This window comes from Hyalella azteca, unplaced genomic scaffold (genome assembly GCF_000764305.2).
Source record: "Hyalella azteca isolate HAZT.00-mixed unplaced genomic scaffold, Hazt_2.0.2 contig16846, whole genome shotgun sequence".
Taxonomy (NCBI): domain Eukaryota; kingdom Metazoa; phylum Arthropoda; class Malacostraca; order Amphipoda; family Hyalellidae; genus Hyalella; species Hyalella azteca.
In genome coordinates, this window is record NW_025946653.1 from 22,991 (window position 1) to 40,318 (window position 17,328).

The window sequence follows — 17,328 nt, forward strand, 5'->3', positions numbered from 1 at the left end:
TCTCTTTTTCTTTTTCATTTAACATTTTTTGTGAAGTATATGCTTTCAGCAGAATGTTTCTCGATGGCAGAAATCTCATTGTAACCTTGCTGTTTTTGTCATTTGAACTCGGAAATTGGTGGCTTATAACCAGTGACAATGCTTGTAGGTATTCAAGAGTAAACCAATGACAGCCACGATTTAAACTGAAAATTTCCTTATATTCGATTTCTGTTCATGCACAATTGAGAGCCTGACCTCAGTACAGTCTTGAGGAAGCACGAATTGCGAGCAATCACGAAACACATTATCAGAGAAGTTCACTGAGCTTTTTAACAATAAATTATTACGTCTAATCACTTAATGATTAACTTACATAGCGATTTTGGAAATTTCATAGGATGCCTCCATGTCTATATGATTGCCTCTTGATAATATTTACTTACGAATACACTGATGATATCATATCTCAACCACAAATAATGCTTTACTTTGTTTTCTACTTGAAGTTAATCTAGTAGCTAACGCTACTAATCATAAAGCATTTGTAAAAAAATCATTATCTATCCAAGCCATGCAAAAAGTAATGATTGCTATTTAATCGCATTTGCCTGCGAATGCCTTTAAAATTTCACATCACATGCCGGCAGCGCATGGCACAAAAAAGTAAATTGAAGCAGCAGCTGTAAAACTTTCAAGCAGATGGTTGACAAGGATTCTACAATAAAGTAAGCACAAGTCAATGATACATGCAGGTTAAAGGGTTATCTCAGTGATGTGATCGTATCAAGTATTTTGACGGACTCGTAATTCATAATTGAAAGCAAAGGTTCTTCATATTTCATGCAGGCTTACTAATTTGTAGGAAAGCCTTCCAACAGTTGAAATAATTATTTGAAACCATATTCTCCTTCACACCGATGTGCATTTTACGTACAGCGAAAGATCCATCAAACCATTAGATATTTCAAACGGTCTGTTAGACTCGATGAAGTCTACCACTCTTGGACGAGGAGAATGTAAAGGTTGAGCAATAATTTCATACCCACTACAACAGTGCGACAAATCAGCGAAGTTCTCATCTCGTTTAACTATAAGACATATTTCTGGGTGATCTTTTGACTCGGAAGTTGGCTTACCTAGTTTTTCCTCTTTTTTATTCGAGAATACTTTAGATTTGGCTGACATGGATCGATGTCGGCATGGCATGAGTATGAGCCACAACTCGTTGAATTCTTTCCTAAAGTTGTCGTTGAGCCATCCGTAAAGCACAGGATTGGAGCAGGCAGATGACATGCCTAACAAATGACAAATGAGCGTCGAGACCTGGCAAGCCAATGTCGTGGTGTTGCAGCGTCCTGAAGAGGAACTGTGGCATCGCCAGCAACAGCGCGCACGCCCAAATGCCCGGTAAGGTGAACAGCGCCCCCGAGGTGCCCAGCGCGCGACGCGTCGGGTGAAGAATCACCTGGGGTGAGAGAAAGATATCAATTAATGTGGATACTATGCTGCAGGAAATAATGCCGTGCGTTTAAAACTGCAGCATAGAATAATTATGCGAATATCTCTTCTTTTTTGGCTTACTAGAAAATCTCTTTTATTTGGCAGGATGATTTTCTTTCTGAAATCATAATCTTTCTGAAGCTAGACTTCACTTGAGTTAATATTTTAATCCTACACTACGATTCAAAGAATGACATTTGAGTCTGATAAGCCCGTCACGAGCGTTTTTCAGGTAACCTAAACTAATAAATCACTTTGAAATTTGCTTCGCTTTCTAGCAAAAATCTTCAAAATTATTCCAAGCATCATTAAATATTTTACTGTTACATTTTTGGCTGAAACGTATCATTTGGTTTCCTTCATAGTTTCATCGTCGTCGGGGGGCAGGAATGTCAGTGTCTCATTCCTTGACTTTACGGCCTGGCGCCCCGCGTGCTGAGAAATTCCCCCGCGTCTAGCTTTCATGAACTCTAAAGCGGCCTGAATGCATTACGCTAAACCGCAAGCTTGTCTCTGCTCTGCTTTTTATACTTCCTGGAAGAAGCTGTAGAAAATGCCTGAATTAAAGCGTTTATTTTGGTACACATCGCCATCAAGACAAGATGAATTTTATGACCCATTTTTCAAATATATTAGATCAGTGTTATACCGGTTTCGTTAGACATTAAAAAAACAGAACATCGTCCATCACTCGTACGCGTATTACAATTCATTTTATTATATGATAACTGGATAGTTATTTTCCAAGTAGAATTTTGTATGGACATTTGTGAAGCTTCTTAGCCTCTTGATCCGCTGAACAACATCTCTGCTTGCAAATTTTTCCAGCGATAATTAATAAAGAATTGGTAATTCCAGAGCATGTAGCTACATGCCACTTGAGACACCTTAATTAATATTGGCTGTAAGTTTTAGTCGCTCCAAAAATTTACATAGGTATAATTTTATTTCGCAAACGATTTTGAAAAAAATTGGCACTAAATTTCAAGTGAAGATGAATCATGACCAGAAAAAATATGCAGTAAACAAATGGGTTTAACTTGAACTTTTCAAACTGGAATATGAATTCAAATAGCGTTTGCGTTTAAAATACTGTTATAAATGGATGGAACCAAAATTATACAATAAAATAATCTAATTGGTAATCATCTAGAAACCTTTGTTCCTTATTGAACTTTGAAACCGATCTACACATGTTTTGCAAACTCAGTACTGGAGTAGTGAGCGAATCCGTGAATCATGAAACATGAGCTTCGGACGAATATCATCAATCAAATGAACTGTTCCCAGTGGGTGTTGCAACTACAGTGAGTAAGTTGCATCAGAGTTTGAAATGAATTCATTTAACTACCTAGTGAAGTGCTACAACTCATTATATAAGCCGCTTTTAGTGCATGCAAAATGTGTTGCAGCAGAAAGTAAGAACACGCGACACATTTTCTTCTTGCGTCTGAATAGTGAGAAGTCTTATAAAGAAGTAGACCTCGGAAAACTTGTTCTTTGGCACAGACACATTGCTGTGACATTAGTGTTTATTTACGTTGTGACACAACAATGTGAAAGTTCATGAGTTTATATGGACCATATTTTTGGATGTCGTCTATATTCGATTCGAAAGCAAAAATGTCGGCCATGATTCAACTTGCCAATCGTAAATGAAGCAGGGAAATGCGATCTACTTTTAGAGGGTTAAAAAATAATGATCGATATGTATACAGGACAGGTAGTTATTTCGTGCCGCTCTTAGCAAGCATTAATCATTTAACGGTGTTTGAGTAGCCGCGCTCGAGAGCTAAGGATAAAGTCGATGCACTTCTAAGGCAGCGACGCGATAGGCTGTGAGCGTGTAGGCTTGGTCACGCGGTCTCTGAAGTGCTCCGTAAACTTATCAACACCTCCTCAGTCTTTATTGCTCGATATGAGTGTCGCTGGGTCCTTGTGATGACACAATGACAAATTGTTGGTCACGTAGCCAATCGGTTGGTCACTCTGCCAACTTGTTGGTCACGTTTCCAACTTGTTGGTCACGTTTCCAACTTGTTGGACACGTTGCCAACTTGTTGTTCACGCCCTGGAGGAAAATTTGTCTGCTCTATCAATATAAATTTTGTGTCAAATTCAACGTTTAAAAGGAAAATCTCAAAATTTTGAAGCATTATTGTTAGTCAACGCAATCAAACATTCAGTGATTTTCGATATTTTCTTGTAAGACACACATTAACGTTTTTTTTGTAGTTTAGACCCGCTTTTCATTTCACCGTTATAACTAGTTATAACTAGTTTATTAGTAGAAACCGCTCATATCCGATACATTCTCCTAAATTTACGTAGGAGGAACACATGCCATATTTTCTGTAGGCCACGGCAACGGCAGGGAAGTGTACAATTTAAGGTACAAATTTGTTACCTTTAAGATTACGCAAGTATCATTTGTACATGCATAAATAGTACATGTACCTGTACAAATGAAGTTGGGCTTGTTGACCGATCATTTGTACCGGTGCCATTGCGCAAGTGTAATCTCTACCTGTACCAATTTGTACCTGTATCATTCATTACACGGAGGTCATTTCCCGTAATCTGTGCGACGTGCCTCTCGGGCTCTATTCGACTGAACGAAGCGCTGAGCTGCCGTCATTTGTTTCACGGGAACTGCGTCTTTTCGCCATAAAATTCAGAAGCCCACATTTCATTTGATACGAATATTATTTTTAACACGGTGTACCGGTTTAAGTTTTGAAGCGTATAAGTTTCATAATGCAGAAACATTAAATTTATTTCATGAATTTCAACATCAGATTTGCTAAACACCTTAATCAGAAATAATTTTTTTCTGAACTTTACTGGCTCACTCGTCCTATGCTTCTGCCCGTTTTAATTCACGCTGAGCAGTCCGACGTGACTGTGCAACAGAGCGATTTTAAGATTCTGGGTGCCACTTCTGGTGAGTCGGATTTATGTATTTTGAAATCGCAATTAAGTTATTGTAGCAATTAAATTTTCGTTTCTTTTATGTTGTATATGCTTTTTCTTTTGAAAGTACTTACATTCTCTTAATTTTTAACCGATGATGAAACTGGTCTTTGGAACGTTTTCGATTACGGGATGGTTGTAAGGTTATAAATTAAATTGTAGAATGCACCGATTGAAAACACTCGACGAAAGAAATAGACCGGGCCTTAGACGAGTCGTTACGGAACATTCCTCCTGTGAGCCACCCATTTCACTATAACAATTACGTTTTCACTTACTTAGGTTCCTAGTTAACACACCCTGCCTTTATTGGTAAGATATTCCACTCAATCAATTTAAGTTAAGCAGTAAAATCTGCTGTACATATCTGATATTCAGTAGCTATTGAGTGATGATATTGCGAGGCCATCATCAGCGTGTTTAAATGATTATAGTCTCATTCAGTTCTGTATTAGCATTTTCAATGTGTAGGGTTCACCACATGGACAATTGCTCATTCAGTGGATCAGGGTAGCGCTTTTAACCGTTGTGTCAAGAAATTGCCCAGCCGAGCCATCGAGAATAGTTAAGAGTTGGCAGCCAATGTGCCAAATTGTTTTGCGTCTTGTATTATCTATTAATGTATACATTGCCTCTTCTTCTGTCTTAAGTAAATTGTTGGTGTTCATTAATGTTTGGAGTATATGCGTGAGTGAAACTAACCCAATGAAGGACAGCCTTCATTACTATGATGAATTTACTTGAATATTTTTTGCTGTTAAATTCTCGATTAACCTGTTATTATTCAACCTAACTATATAAGTACTCATCTCATGAAGTTAGGACACTCAAGAGCACAATTATAATTTATAATCACTTGTACACCTTGGCCAGCAATTTAAATATTGCAATGCCTCATAAACATGCATATACTTCTCTAAGAACATTTATGTCGTCAAGAATACACAATTACTTCTTAGGTTTAATTGAGAATCATTACCACATTTCGTTCCCAATTCCGCGGAGGTAATCCAGCTTGACTTGCAATGCGCGTCTTCGATTACTTCCGACGAAGCTAATTCCTCTCGCTCTGGTCTCCTTATGTAAGGCCCTTAATTTGCCGCTCGACTAACATAAGCCGCTCGACTAAGCCTGATTCTGGTGTTCGGTTCTCTCGCAAGGTAACTCAACGGCAGGCAATGTATTCACTGCGCCGGTATGGTCGGGTGGCACGGACGGACGGCACGATAGACGGCAGTCACCGAGGCTTTCGGCGAGGTCGTTAAAGAAAGACCACGGCAATAAGAACCAGTCGGCAGCTCAAGGTCGAACCCGATTGACATTATTTGCGACAAAAGAACTATTATTTAGTGGCATTTCTTGCTTAAATACGGTAATTATTCTCAGTCATTGAAACTTGTTATATTTACATTAGTGAAGCATCAACTTCGTTCCAGTTGATTTTGTACAACACAAGAAATTGCAGAAATAGAACAAATAGTGAATAAATTTTTGGTGAATTTAAAATCAAATATCGAAGTCAATTGTTGATGCTATTTTATTTGAAAATATTTATGAGATAAACTTCAGCATCAATTCTTTAACAATACAGCCATGATAATCAATAAAAATACAAAATTTACATGCTACGGAAGAGATTAAAACCTTGCCTGCCAAGTAATGGGGCAAATTAAACAGATAATATATATACTTGATATTTTCTCACATTCAAACTATCTGTTAATTTGAGACTATAGCATACAAGTGATGCAAAGTTCCGAACAAATTATATAAATAAAACAATAGCAGAATTAAAAAAAATCTAACGATTAGCTATATTCTAAATCACATTTAATCTCTCCTGACTTAAACTTTTGGATCCTAAAATCACCCTGCATAGTTTTTCCGATCGTTGTCATTATTGTGATTTACAAAATATTCACGCAGACACCAATTTTACACCAATGTCTGTACAAAAGTCTCGTCTTGTTGTTTTCAGACGTCTCGTCTGCATTAGGTGACAATTCACGGCCGCTATATTGTTTTGATTCTCATTATGTACGTCAATGTCAACGCAAGAATAAAGTTTCAGTAGTGAAATAATTTCTAATTTACATTGAAAGGTTACCGCATTACGGATTATTTTCATTCGTGTTATATTTTGTGCTACTCTCTGTATAATGTATTCATCCATAGACGTATTATGGATGTTATTTTCATTCGTGTTATGTTTTGTGATACGCTCTCTATAATGTATTCAGTTCAATCGAAGTAATTGCAAAAACGCTCGACTGTATACACAAAATAATGTGGTCATTATTTAGGCTGCTCCATTAATGTGTCTACGTCACAGTTGTGCACAATACATTTTTACTTACTCCTAAAATTTCTTAAACATCATCTCCTCCAATATTTCTCACATACCATCTCGCAGGTAGATACTATTCCATTTTTCCACTTTCCATTCCACCGTATTATCTGTATTATCTTCATCATGCAATTTCCCTTGTGGTTTCTATTTATTTTAATGAATTATCTTCGTTCACATTTCTTCTTATCTTAATTATTAAGGGAAACTTTATTTGACACTTCAGTCAGTGGATTTTGGAATAAATAAATATATATTAAAATACACAGTTATTTCAATAAACATAATGTCGGAAGAAAATTATGACGAAGTTTTTCCTTCCATTTAACACAGATATTTTAGTAATGTATAACCTAAGCACACATCAAGAGTACGAGCGGTTGGCTTCGCCTGCAGGAATCAAAGAATGACTGAAAAGTGACATATGTCCATCCTAAGGTTAGGTCGATATGTTGCCAGAGCATCTGCTTCTATATACTTTAAGCTAAAGTATTGCACCCTATGTATACCCGAGGACAGTCGCGCGTGTCATTTCACCTTTACCGTCCCCTGATCCTTCCCATCCCCTTTGATTATTCCCACCACAACTAGCTTTTGTACCCCCTCTTAACACATGTACTGAAAGTTCTATCAAATGCTTATGGCTACATCGATTTTTCTTATTTTTGGTGGAGAGGCGGAGAAAAACATTGGAAACAAATCCTGACCTTCCAAAAATTTTTGACTTTATTACTTTTCGAGTTACAGCCATTCAAAGTTGAATACCGTTTTTTTTGGACACCCGGTATAGAGTCCATACCATCTTGCTCGTCAGACAATGCAGCACAGACACCATACGAATCAACGCTTCACTGCGTCCTTGTCCTTGAATCTTGTTGTCGCCGAGGCCCCATTCAACTTACTCGGATGTACGGTTTTAATTCAATTTCATGTAAATTCAGTTAGGATTTCGCAAATCATTTAGTTTTTTAAGACCCATTAATCTACTACATTAATCTAATTAATCTAAATTAAGTGACGTTGATGCCGTCTGTTTTAAATTTTCGAATTGTATCGACATAAAATATTTATGCTCATTTTGCTCGATGCGTTTTTATCACCATTGATATTTATTCATAACTTGCATAATGGATACAACCCAATAAATTCCTGTACCGATGCACGATACGAACTACCGAAATTAACACCCGTCCCACCTAATTTTGCGAAAAATCTTTCCTTCCACGTTAGGAAATGGTTTAAAAATTACCGTTAACTTCTGATGGGAAGCCAACTGACGGGAGCGTAACTTGAAAAATCTTAACATACATTTTTTATGTTCTGATATTTGCCGTAATTTTGGTGCTCTGAATCCTAAGTGATAGCTAATATATGACTTTTCTTGGTTTCAACGTTGTTTGTTGCAGAATTTTCTGTTATTCTGGATCCATTTCCTAGCGAAGAAGGAAAGAAAATGCTTCTGCTCTCCGGGCTGACAGCAACGAAACGACTGACCTTTGCTGCTCGAGAGCTTTTGCCCTCCGAGCAAAAGCCTAAGAGCTAATGACATGAAGCATGCCGAGTGTACGACATGTCGGATATTTTCAATGAGTTTTTGGACAGACGTGGTCAAGGTCATTTGGATGCATGAAATACTTCCCATAAATGTGCTAATTTGATTGCTTTTAGGGTATTGGGACGAGCCCTAGGCACATATGTCATGCAACGTTCAGTGTGGGAAATTAATTAATTATTTTCATTCTTACCGCTCAATTACAACAATTTTACAATTGTTCAAATCATTATGGACCCAATTTTCATGTTTTTCACTGGCTGTTACGTCTGTTGTGTTTCACACTTAACTAATGACTATGTGAAACTGTAAAATGCAAAAAAAACATCTCTGAACATTGGGGTATTTTGGGATTCCTCTTTCTGACATGTTTGAACGATGAGCTGAATTCGAAAAGGAATCGCAATGCTCGCAGTGTTGTTGTTTGCATCATTCATCAAACCTGCGTACATAATTCCAGCATAATACAAAAGCCTGCTTTCCATTTGTATGCTGACTCAGGATGAGGTCCCGAATCTTCATAACAAAATTCTTCTCATCATTCACGAGAATTTCCATGCATCATTTTCGTTTGTATGTAATGAAATGATGAATCCTGATGATGATGAATATCTTGGTCAAGATGGTAATTTATCACACTTGGTAAAAATATTTGTTTTCGTGAACAGAAAATGGCAAGAGTTTCTGAAGAAACAGTTTGGTATTTTTTCTTGAAATTTTCTAATCTCGTTGAACGTTTACGAGTGAACAATGAACCGGAGAATATTTGGTCTCACTCCGTACAGGCATTGTCCGCCATTCGTTCCTCTAGCTATGTTTTGTTACGTCAGTCAGCCAAGCTTCACCAACGTACGCGAGCACATGGCGTACCTTCACAATTCGCTCAACGGAGTCTGATGAACGACTTCAAGATCAGAGCGCGCATATCAAACAGAGCACCACAGGCCTCCTCCAGTTTCTCGGGAATTTGAGCTAAGTGAAGTTTGAATAAGTTCGCCTTAGTGAAATAAAAATAAGTTTGAATACGTTCGCCTTAAGTGAAATTATTTCCATTAGCTTTTAACTTTAATCATTCCGGTATGAAGTAGGTGAAACCTTCACTTGCTTACCTCCTTTAACTTCTTCACTTATTTAAATGATCGTTACTTAACTCGGTCATGTTGAATCTTTGTTGCTAATTACGATTTGATCGACAATGTCTCAGTGTCGCTAGATTTTGGTTCCTTTCGATTTTTTAGTATACTATAACGAACAAAATATAAGAATATTTGACTACGCAATTGTATTATAAATTATTTGCACAAAAGTCATATAGACGAGTTGAAATCTAAAATTTTCGAATTTTGCGTGTTTGAAAGCATGGCCAACTATTGGCCACTGTTTTGCATGCAAAACTAATAAATTTTCACGATTAAATAATGGCATAGATGGTGAAATTTAATTTAAGAATTGAAATGATATTCCTATTTGACAAGCATACCTTATTTAAAAAAAATTAAATGTTCGCCAATTTCGAAACGGGAGTTCAGTGGAAGATCCGTGCTAAACGCCTGTCGGAACGTATCTTTCATTAATTGACACTAATTCAATTTGGCAATTATTAACAGAATTCTAGGAAACGGGATTGTGGAGAACGGGATTTAACAAAAATTGTGATTATCTTTATCGATTATCGTTGTTTTGAAAGAAGAATACATGTTTTAAAATACAATTGAATTCATAGTTTTTGATGGGGTTCAAGCTTCGATATGGGTTTGAACAAGAAAATTCATGTATAACAACATTTTGAAATATGAATTAGTAAAAAAATGGAAATACGATTTGATGAAGTTTTCGTCAATTTTCAGAGATTGCATACTACGTGCAACGCCGGGATATCTGACCATATAAATTTCAAAATGAGTGAGATGAAAGTTGCATGTTGAATGGCTTGAACAAGTTTTGATTGCAGTAACAGCATTTAGGTTGGAAGTTAATAAATAACATCATATTGCTAGCGAAAGCTCACATGCATTTTTTAACATTATCTTGCAGTTCATGTGTATGCATACATGAAATTTATTTTAGTATTTACTGAAAGGGGAATGCGGGGTGAGCACGCTGAGAAATTTTTATGCGATGTAAAGCCCGAACGGAGCTGTAAGATACGAATTAGTAGAGCAGAATCAGTAAACTGATGTAAGCAATTTTTTTGTAGGCATAATCTGGCTCATATAACTCAAGTTTACCACGTATCGCAAGTTTATTTATTTTGTTCTATTAGGAAAGCCTCGAAACTTAGCCTCTTACTCCGATCGGAAAGAAAGGAAGCTGTAAATTTCATTAGTGTACAGCGCGCCTATTTATGTCGTAGAAAGGAATGATTCAATAAAGTGATTTTAATGAATGACAATCTGTGACTAGATCACCATACGATCAAAATGTGCCATATATTGATGATAATATCTTTAACTTTCCAGAGGAAAGAAGTGCTCCCCCTACAACTCTGTGATCGATTTATTTTATGAAGTTTTTTTGGAGCTCGGACTTGTAATCTAAAATTGTATTTTAATTCTGGAATCATGAGACATAGCATTCATTCGATTTGAAATGACTGCTTAAAAAGGTAAGAGCATAATTTTCAATTTATCGTTATAAAATTTTATTATAAGTTTACCCATTATAATTTACTTTAAATTTGAAATGGAAGTTAATAGGAGGCTTTGTGTTGAATGAGGGTTGAAGGGATTTTTTTCGTTGATATTACTTTTATATGAGATTAAAATAGAGAAACAGGGCTATTATTATTCGAGGTTCCCAAATGTTAGGGAATACCAAACCCATGAAATGCTAAATTCAGGTACTAACAATTAATAATTGTAGAAGGAAATTTTACCGAGAAATGTGGTCATGTGCCACATCAACACCAACAAAGCTTGTGGAACATAAGTGATTTTGTCTACACAACTCAATGGTCCATATCTGTAAATTGGCTTAATTTTGATAATAATCTCACGTAGTATCTGTCGAGAGCGTTGGCCGTGATGGATATGGTGGAGACGAAGATGGACGTGGCCTGCAGAGTGCCCACCAGCTTGCACAAGAAGGGGGTGTCCCCGAGCGGCCAGTATTGAGGGACGATCTCGAGCAACGTGAGTGGAGTGGTGGCCAGACAAAGCACCAGGTCTGAGATGGCCAAGTTGATGATGAAGACATACGAGCTCGCAGTACGCACACCAGAGTGGGAGCGTGCGCAACCATCCCCCGTGCTGGCTGAGCTCAACTGAATTTCAGCAAACAGATGACGCCAATATATGCCGACCAGGTTCCCCGAACAAAGTTCCGCTTGCGTGTCGCATTAGCCGGGCCTTTAGCGGCCCCGCCGAATGCCTTAAACACGAAATGACCTCAAACGATTAAAGAATTTTACCATAGTCTTCATTATATTTATTTAAATTTCAATTAAGGTGAAAGGTTGAAAATTTATTTCAAAATGGTTAAGCGTGAGCTGACCCCTGCCTTCTTTTTTGCATGAAATTTATAGCCAGGTGACTCACACCGGAGGACGTAACCGGTTCACTTGGAGCCTCCCTGCTAAGCAGTCCAGAATCTTCACATTTGTCAATAGATTTATATTTCATTTCTCTTCATTTCACAGTATATTTTCTCCCAGTTTGTTAGAATTTTTCGAACAAACTTCATCACATCGTAATGTTTGGCTTAATTGCCTGAGAAGATATTATTGTGGAACATCAACTGTGTGATGAATTATGTTTTTGAAGTCTGTTTTTGTTATCACTCGATACCAAGTATCATTAGTTAACACGTTGACTACGTATTGGTACATATGCGTATCACGAAATGTATTTCTCCAGGAGGTAGTGGTACATAATTCAGGTTGCCTAAAATCGGCCAAATCCGAGAACAAAAAAGGTCAAAAAGGCCGATAATTCAATGTATACTAGTTTATTTGTAGGTTCCGCTATAAAAATTTCATTTATTTTCTTTTTGCAGTATTTAATATTTAGTTAGGATGTACCCCTATCATAAATTTTAGCCGGCCAACGCAATTGAGAAAAACTAAATCACGGAATTTGTCCGGAAAAAATGACCGTCTGGCAACCCTGCTTAAAAAAAGTACAAAAAATGAAATAATAGTACAAGATGAAGCAATCGTAGTCAACGTGTTAATGTATTTTATGAGTCAAATTTCTTAGCTTGACATGCTTGCGAGCAGCTCCTTCATAGTTATTTCTATGATAACATTCCTGTTCCTCCATTTGATCTATCGTACATGATACTTAAATATTAGTGTTATTTTCCGTAGACTTTTTCGTGACACGTCCTGCCTTCCGTGTAGTTTTGCCGGCCGTGGCTATCGGAACAATATTTACCCGTCGCTTTACACTAAAATCACTTTGGATATGGTCACGTCTACTTAAACTTTTAATCATAGTGCATGAGAGTTCTTAGACTAATTTAACCAGAATTAAAAATTATTTTTTAATTTATTTAATTCTTTCGATATTTTCTTTATGTTTTATACAACAATAATATGTAAAATAAAATGACATAACAACAGTTATCGGACTTGCATCTAAAAATCGAATATTCTATTCCTGCTTAATTCCTATAACAAAGGTACATTACGGGCCGCCTGCCATGTACTGTTCCTCTAATTGGGCGTTCGATCATCGAGCGTTGATGTTTCCATCGACTGTCCGTCCCTGCGTTCGGCTCTCCGTCTGACTGTCGGCATAAAATAATGGCTTCCTTTACCCCAATACTCGTAACTTGTGCCCTTAACAATTGAGAGTTTCATTTCAATATAGAAATTCTGTAATAAATGCAATTACTTAAAATGATTAAAAATAACTAGATTCTGAAGAGTTGAGGATTTGAATGTAACTCCAAATTAGCATCCAACATTTCTCGGTCAGAGCTATCCGTAACTCGGCAGCCAAAATAATTTCAGTTACAGATTTGAATCGTGCAACGATACTCGTGGCAGACATGGGAACAAGATATCTTCTGCATTTATCGTGTTGAGTTAAAAATAAATTTATTATTAATGCATGTCTAGAATGATTGATGCGCATTTGATGCCTGTGCATTCAATGATAAAAATATAATCACTACCTCGCCCGCTGCGGTCAAATTTTCTAATTATTTTTCGGGAAATTCATTGCAATTACATTACAAATTCTGTCACTGGGCAGCCTTCATTTGAACTCAATGAAGAATAAGCCTCAATGATTTATAATTTTGCTTGTCAACGAGTTTTAACTGCTGAACTCGGTGACAAAAATGTCAGAAGCTTTTAATAGGTGCGAGCTACGAGGTGCAGGTATCGACGTGCTAGCTTTACTGCTCGATATAAGTATTTTACTGCTCGCTTGAGTATTAATTGAAACTCAAGTCGTGGTGCAAGGTGAACCAGAATGAGGTGTATGTATCAAAGTGCCAGTATTACTGCAACAATAACACCTCGCTTGAGTATCAATTGTAACGCAAGTCGTGGTGCGGATTGCTGCCTAATGAGGTGCATGTATCAAAGTGTCAGTGTTACCGTCAAGTGTCAGTGTCAGTGTTCACACCCCGGCTGCTCTTTTGATCTTCTCGCCGCTTTTCTGAGTCTGCAGCAAAGTTCAAGCACCGGAAGTGTTGCTTCTAAGAAGTTCGTTCTTAGACTAACCCCTTAATGCTTCTCACACGTGTTGTCTTTGAAGGATGTTTCAATACGGTATGGTCGGGTGGCACGGCAGACGGCAGGCAATGTATTCACTGCGCCGGTATGGTCGGGTGGCACGGCAGACGGCAGGCAATGTATTCACTGTGCCGGTATGGTCGGGTGGCACCACAGACGGCAGGCAATGCATTCACTGCGCCGGTATGGTCGGGTGGCACGACAGACGGCAGGCAATGCATTCACTGCGCCGGTATGGTCGGGTGGCAGGACAGACGGCAGGCAATGTATTCACTGCGCCGGTATGGTCGGGTGGCACGACAGACGGCAGGCAATGTATTCACTGCGCCGGTATGGTCGGGTGGCAGGACAGACGGCAGGCAATGTATTCACTGCGCCGGTATGGTCGGGTGGCGGCAGGCAATGTATTCACTGCGTCGGTATGGTCGGGTGGCACGACAGACGGCAGGCAATATTTTCACTGCGGTGGCACGGACGGACGGCACGACAGATGGCAGTTAGCGAGACTTTCGGCGAGGTCGTTAAAGAAAGACCACGGCAATAAGAACCAGTCGGCAGCTCAAGGTCGAAACCGATTGACATTATTTGCAACAAAAAAACTCTTCTTTAGTGACTTTTCTTGCTTAAATACGGCAACTATTCTCAGTCATTGAAATATGTTGAATTTACCATACTGAAGCCTCAACTTTGTCCCATTTGAATTTGTCCAACACAATAAATTGCAGAAATAAAACAAATAGTGAATAAATTTTTGTGAATTTAAAATCAAATATCGATGTCAATTGATGCTATTTTATTTGAAAATGTTGCTGAGATCAGCTCTATTATCAGTTCTTTACCAATACAGGCATGATAATCAATAAAACTACAAAATTTACATGGTATATGGAAGAGATTAAAACCTTGCCTGTCACATAATGGGGCGGATCAATAATATAATATGTATACTTGAAACTTTCTCTGATTATAATTTTATTCTAATTTGAGATTATAGCATACAAGTGATGCAAGGTTCCGAACAAATTATATAAATTAAACCATGGCAGAATCCAAAAAAGTTAATCAACTATTTGCTATATACTAAATCACACTTAATCTCTAATGCTTTAACTTTTGGATCCTAAAATCACCCTGCATAATTTTTCCAATTGTTACCATGATTGTGATACAAAATACTCAACCAGCCACCAATTTCACTCCAAAGTCTGTACAAGAGTGTCGTCTTGTTGTTTTTCGTCGTCTCAACTGCATTAGGTCTCGGTAACAATTCACGGCCGCTATATTGTTTTGATTCTCGTTATGTGCGTCAGTGTCAACGCAAGATCAAAGTTTCAGTAATGAAATAACCTCTAATTTACATGGAAAGGTTACCGTATTACGGATGTTATTTTCATTCGTGTTATATTTTGTGATACTCACTGTATAATGTGATCTGCCATAGACGTATTAAAGATGTTATTTTATTTTGTGTTATTTTTTGTGATACTCACTGTATAATGTATTCAGTTCAATCGAAGTAATTGTAAGAACGCCCGACTGTAAACACAAAATAATGTTATCATTATTTAGGGTGCTACATGAATGTGTCTACGTCACAGTTGTGCACAATACATTGTTATTCCTAAAACTTTCTCAAACATCATCTCCTCCACTATTTCTCACATACCATCTCGCAGGTAGCTATTCCAACCGTATTATCTGTATTATCTTCATCATGCCATTTTCCTTTGTGTTATCTACTTTATTTTTAATGAATTATCTTCGTTCACATTTCTTCTTATCTTAATTATTAAGGGGAACTTTATTAGACACTTCAGTCAGTGGATTTTGGAATAAATACATATATATTAAAATACACAGTTATTTCAATAAACATAATGTCGAAAGAAAATTATAAATAATGACGTTTTTCCTTCCATTTAAGACAGATATTTTATTATTAATGTATAACCTAAGCACACACCAAGAGTACGAGCGGTTGGCTTCGCCAGGAATCAAAGAATGGCTGAAAAGTGGCATATGTCCATCCTAAAGTTAGGTCGATATGTTGCCAGAGCATCTGCTTCTACATACTTAAAGCAAAAGTATTGCACCGTATGTATGTATACCCGAGGACAGTCGCGCGTATCATTTCACATTTACCGTCCCCTGATCCTTCCCACCCCCCTTTGATTATTCCCACCACATCTTTGCCCCCGCCCTCTATAGTCCATACCATCTTGCTCTTCAGACAATGCAGCTCAGACGCTATACGAATCAACGCTTCACTGCGTCCTTGTCCTTGAATCTTGTTGTCGCCGAGGCCCGATTCAACTTACTCGGATGTACTGTTTCAATTCTATTTCATGTAATTTCAGTTAGGATTTCGTAAATTCATTTAGTTTTTTAAGACCCATTAATCTACTACATTAGTCTAATTAATCTAAATTAATTAGATTATGGATCTAAATTTTATGGATCCAATCTATTGGATCCATTTTTTTAATCCAATTTATTTTAAATTTTCGAATTGTATCGACATATTAGCATGAACGCCTTTAAGAACAGACTAGGCGAAGCTATGCAGGAGCATATGTTCAGTCTTAAAATGCCTAGCAAATTACGGCCCAGGCAATAAGTCCAGCAGCTATCTCAATCAATCGTCGGTTATGGAAAGATCGGGTTGCAAAGGCCGGATCCCTTGTGAATCAAGTCACGAAAAGTACAAGAATCGGCAACAGACCATGGGCCTATTTCTTCAACGCCGACACTTCTATTCTTTTCTACATGAAATATAAATGTTCGTTTTACTCGATGGGTTTCTATTACCTTTGATGTTTATTCACAACTTGAATAATGAATACCCAATAAAATCCTGTACCGATGCACGATACGAACTACAGAAATTCACACCTGTCCCACATAATTTACGAACAAAATTACCTTACTCTTTGGGAAATGGATTAAAAATTACCGTTAACTTCGGATGGCTAGCCAACTGATGGGTGCGTAACTTGAAAAATCTTTGCATGCATTTTTTATGTTCTGATATTCACCGTGATTTTGGTGCTCTGAATCCTAATTGACGGTTAATGTATGATTTTTTATGGTCTCGACGTTGTTTATTGTAGAATTTTCTGTTATTCTGGATCCATTTCCTAGCGAAGAAGGAAAGCAAATGCTTCTGCTCTCCGGGCTGACAGCAACGAAACGACTGACCATTTCTGCTCAAGAGCTTTTGCCCTCTGAGCAAAAGCCTAAGAACTAATGACATGAAGCATGCCGAGTGTACGACATGTCGGGGATATT

The 17,328-nt window shown here is 37.6% G+C and overlaps 1 protein-coding gene across 1 annotated transcript; it reads right to left on the minus strand.

The window, feature by feature from the left end:
• Positions 1–891: 891 nt before the first annotated feature.
• LOC108671922 (type-1 angiotensin II receptor B-like) lies at positions 892–11,974 on the minus strand. Its single transcript, XM_018159518.1, has 4 exons — positions 11,891–11,974; positions 11,350–11,616; positions 1,298–1,447; positions 892–1,266 (listed from the first exon to the last, which is right to left on the minus strand). The coding sequence occupies exons 1-4, from the start codon at positions 11,972–11,974 to the stop codon at positions 892–894; spliced, it is 876 nt and encodes a 291-aa protein (XP_018015007.1).
• Positions 11,975–17,328: the final 5,354 nt, after the last annotated feature.

Bases quoted from the DNA above. Each gene is read 5' to 3' on its own strand.
- LOC108671922 (XM_018159518.1), bottom strand. From the start codon at position 11,974: ATGAAATATAAATCTATTGACAAATGTGAAGATTCTGGACTGCTTAGC. The intron at 1,448-11,349 runs GTGAGATTATTA...CTCTCACCCCAG, and splicing joins ACGCTCTCGACAGATACTAC to GTGATTCTTCACCCGACGCG. The intron at 1,267-1,297 runs GCTCATTTGTCA...GGCATGTCATCT, and splicing joins TTGGCTTGCCAGGTCTCGAC to GCCTGCTCCAATCCTGTGCT.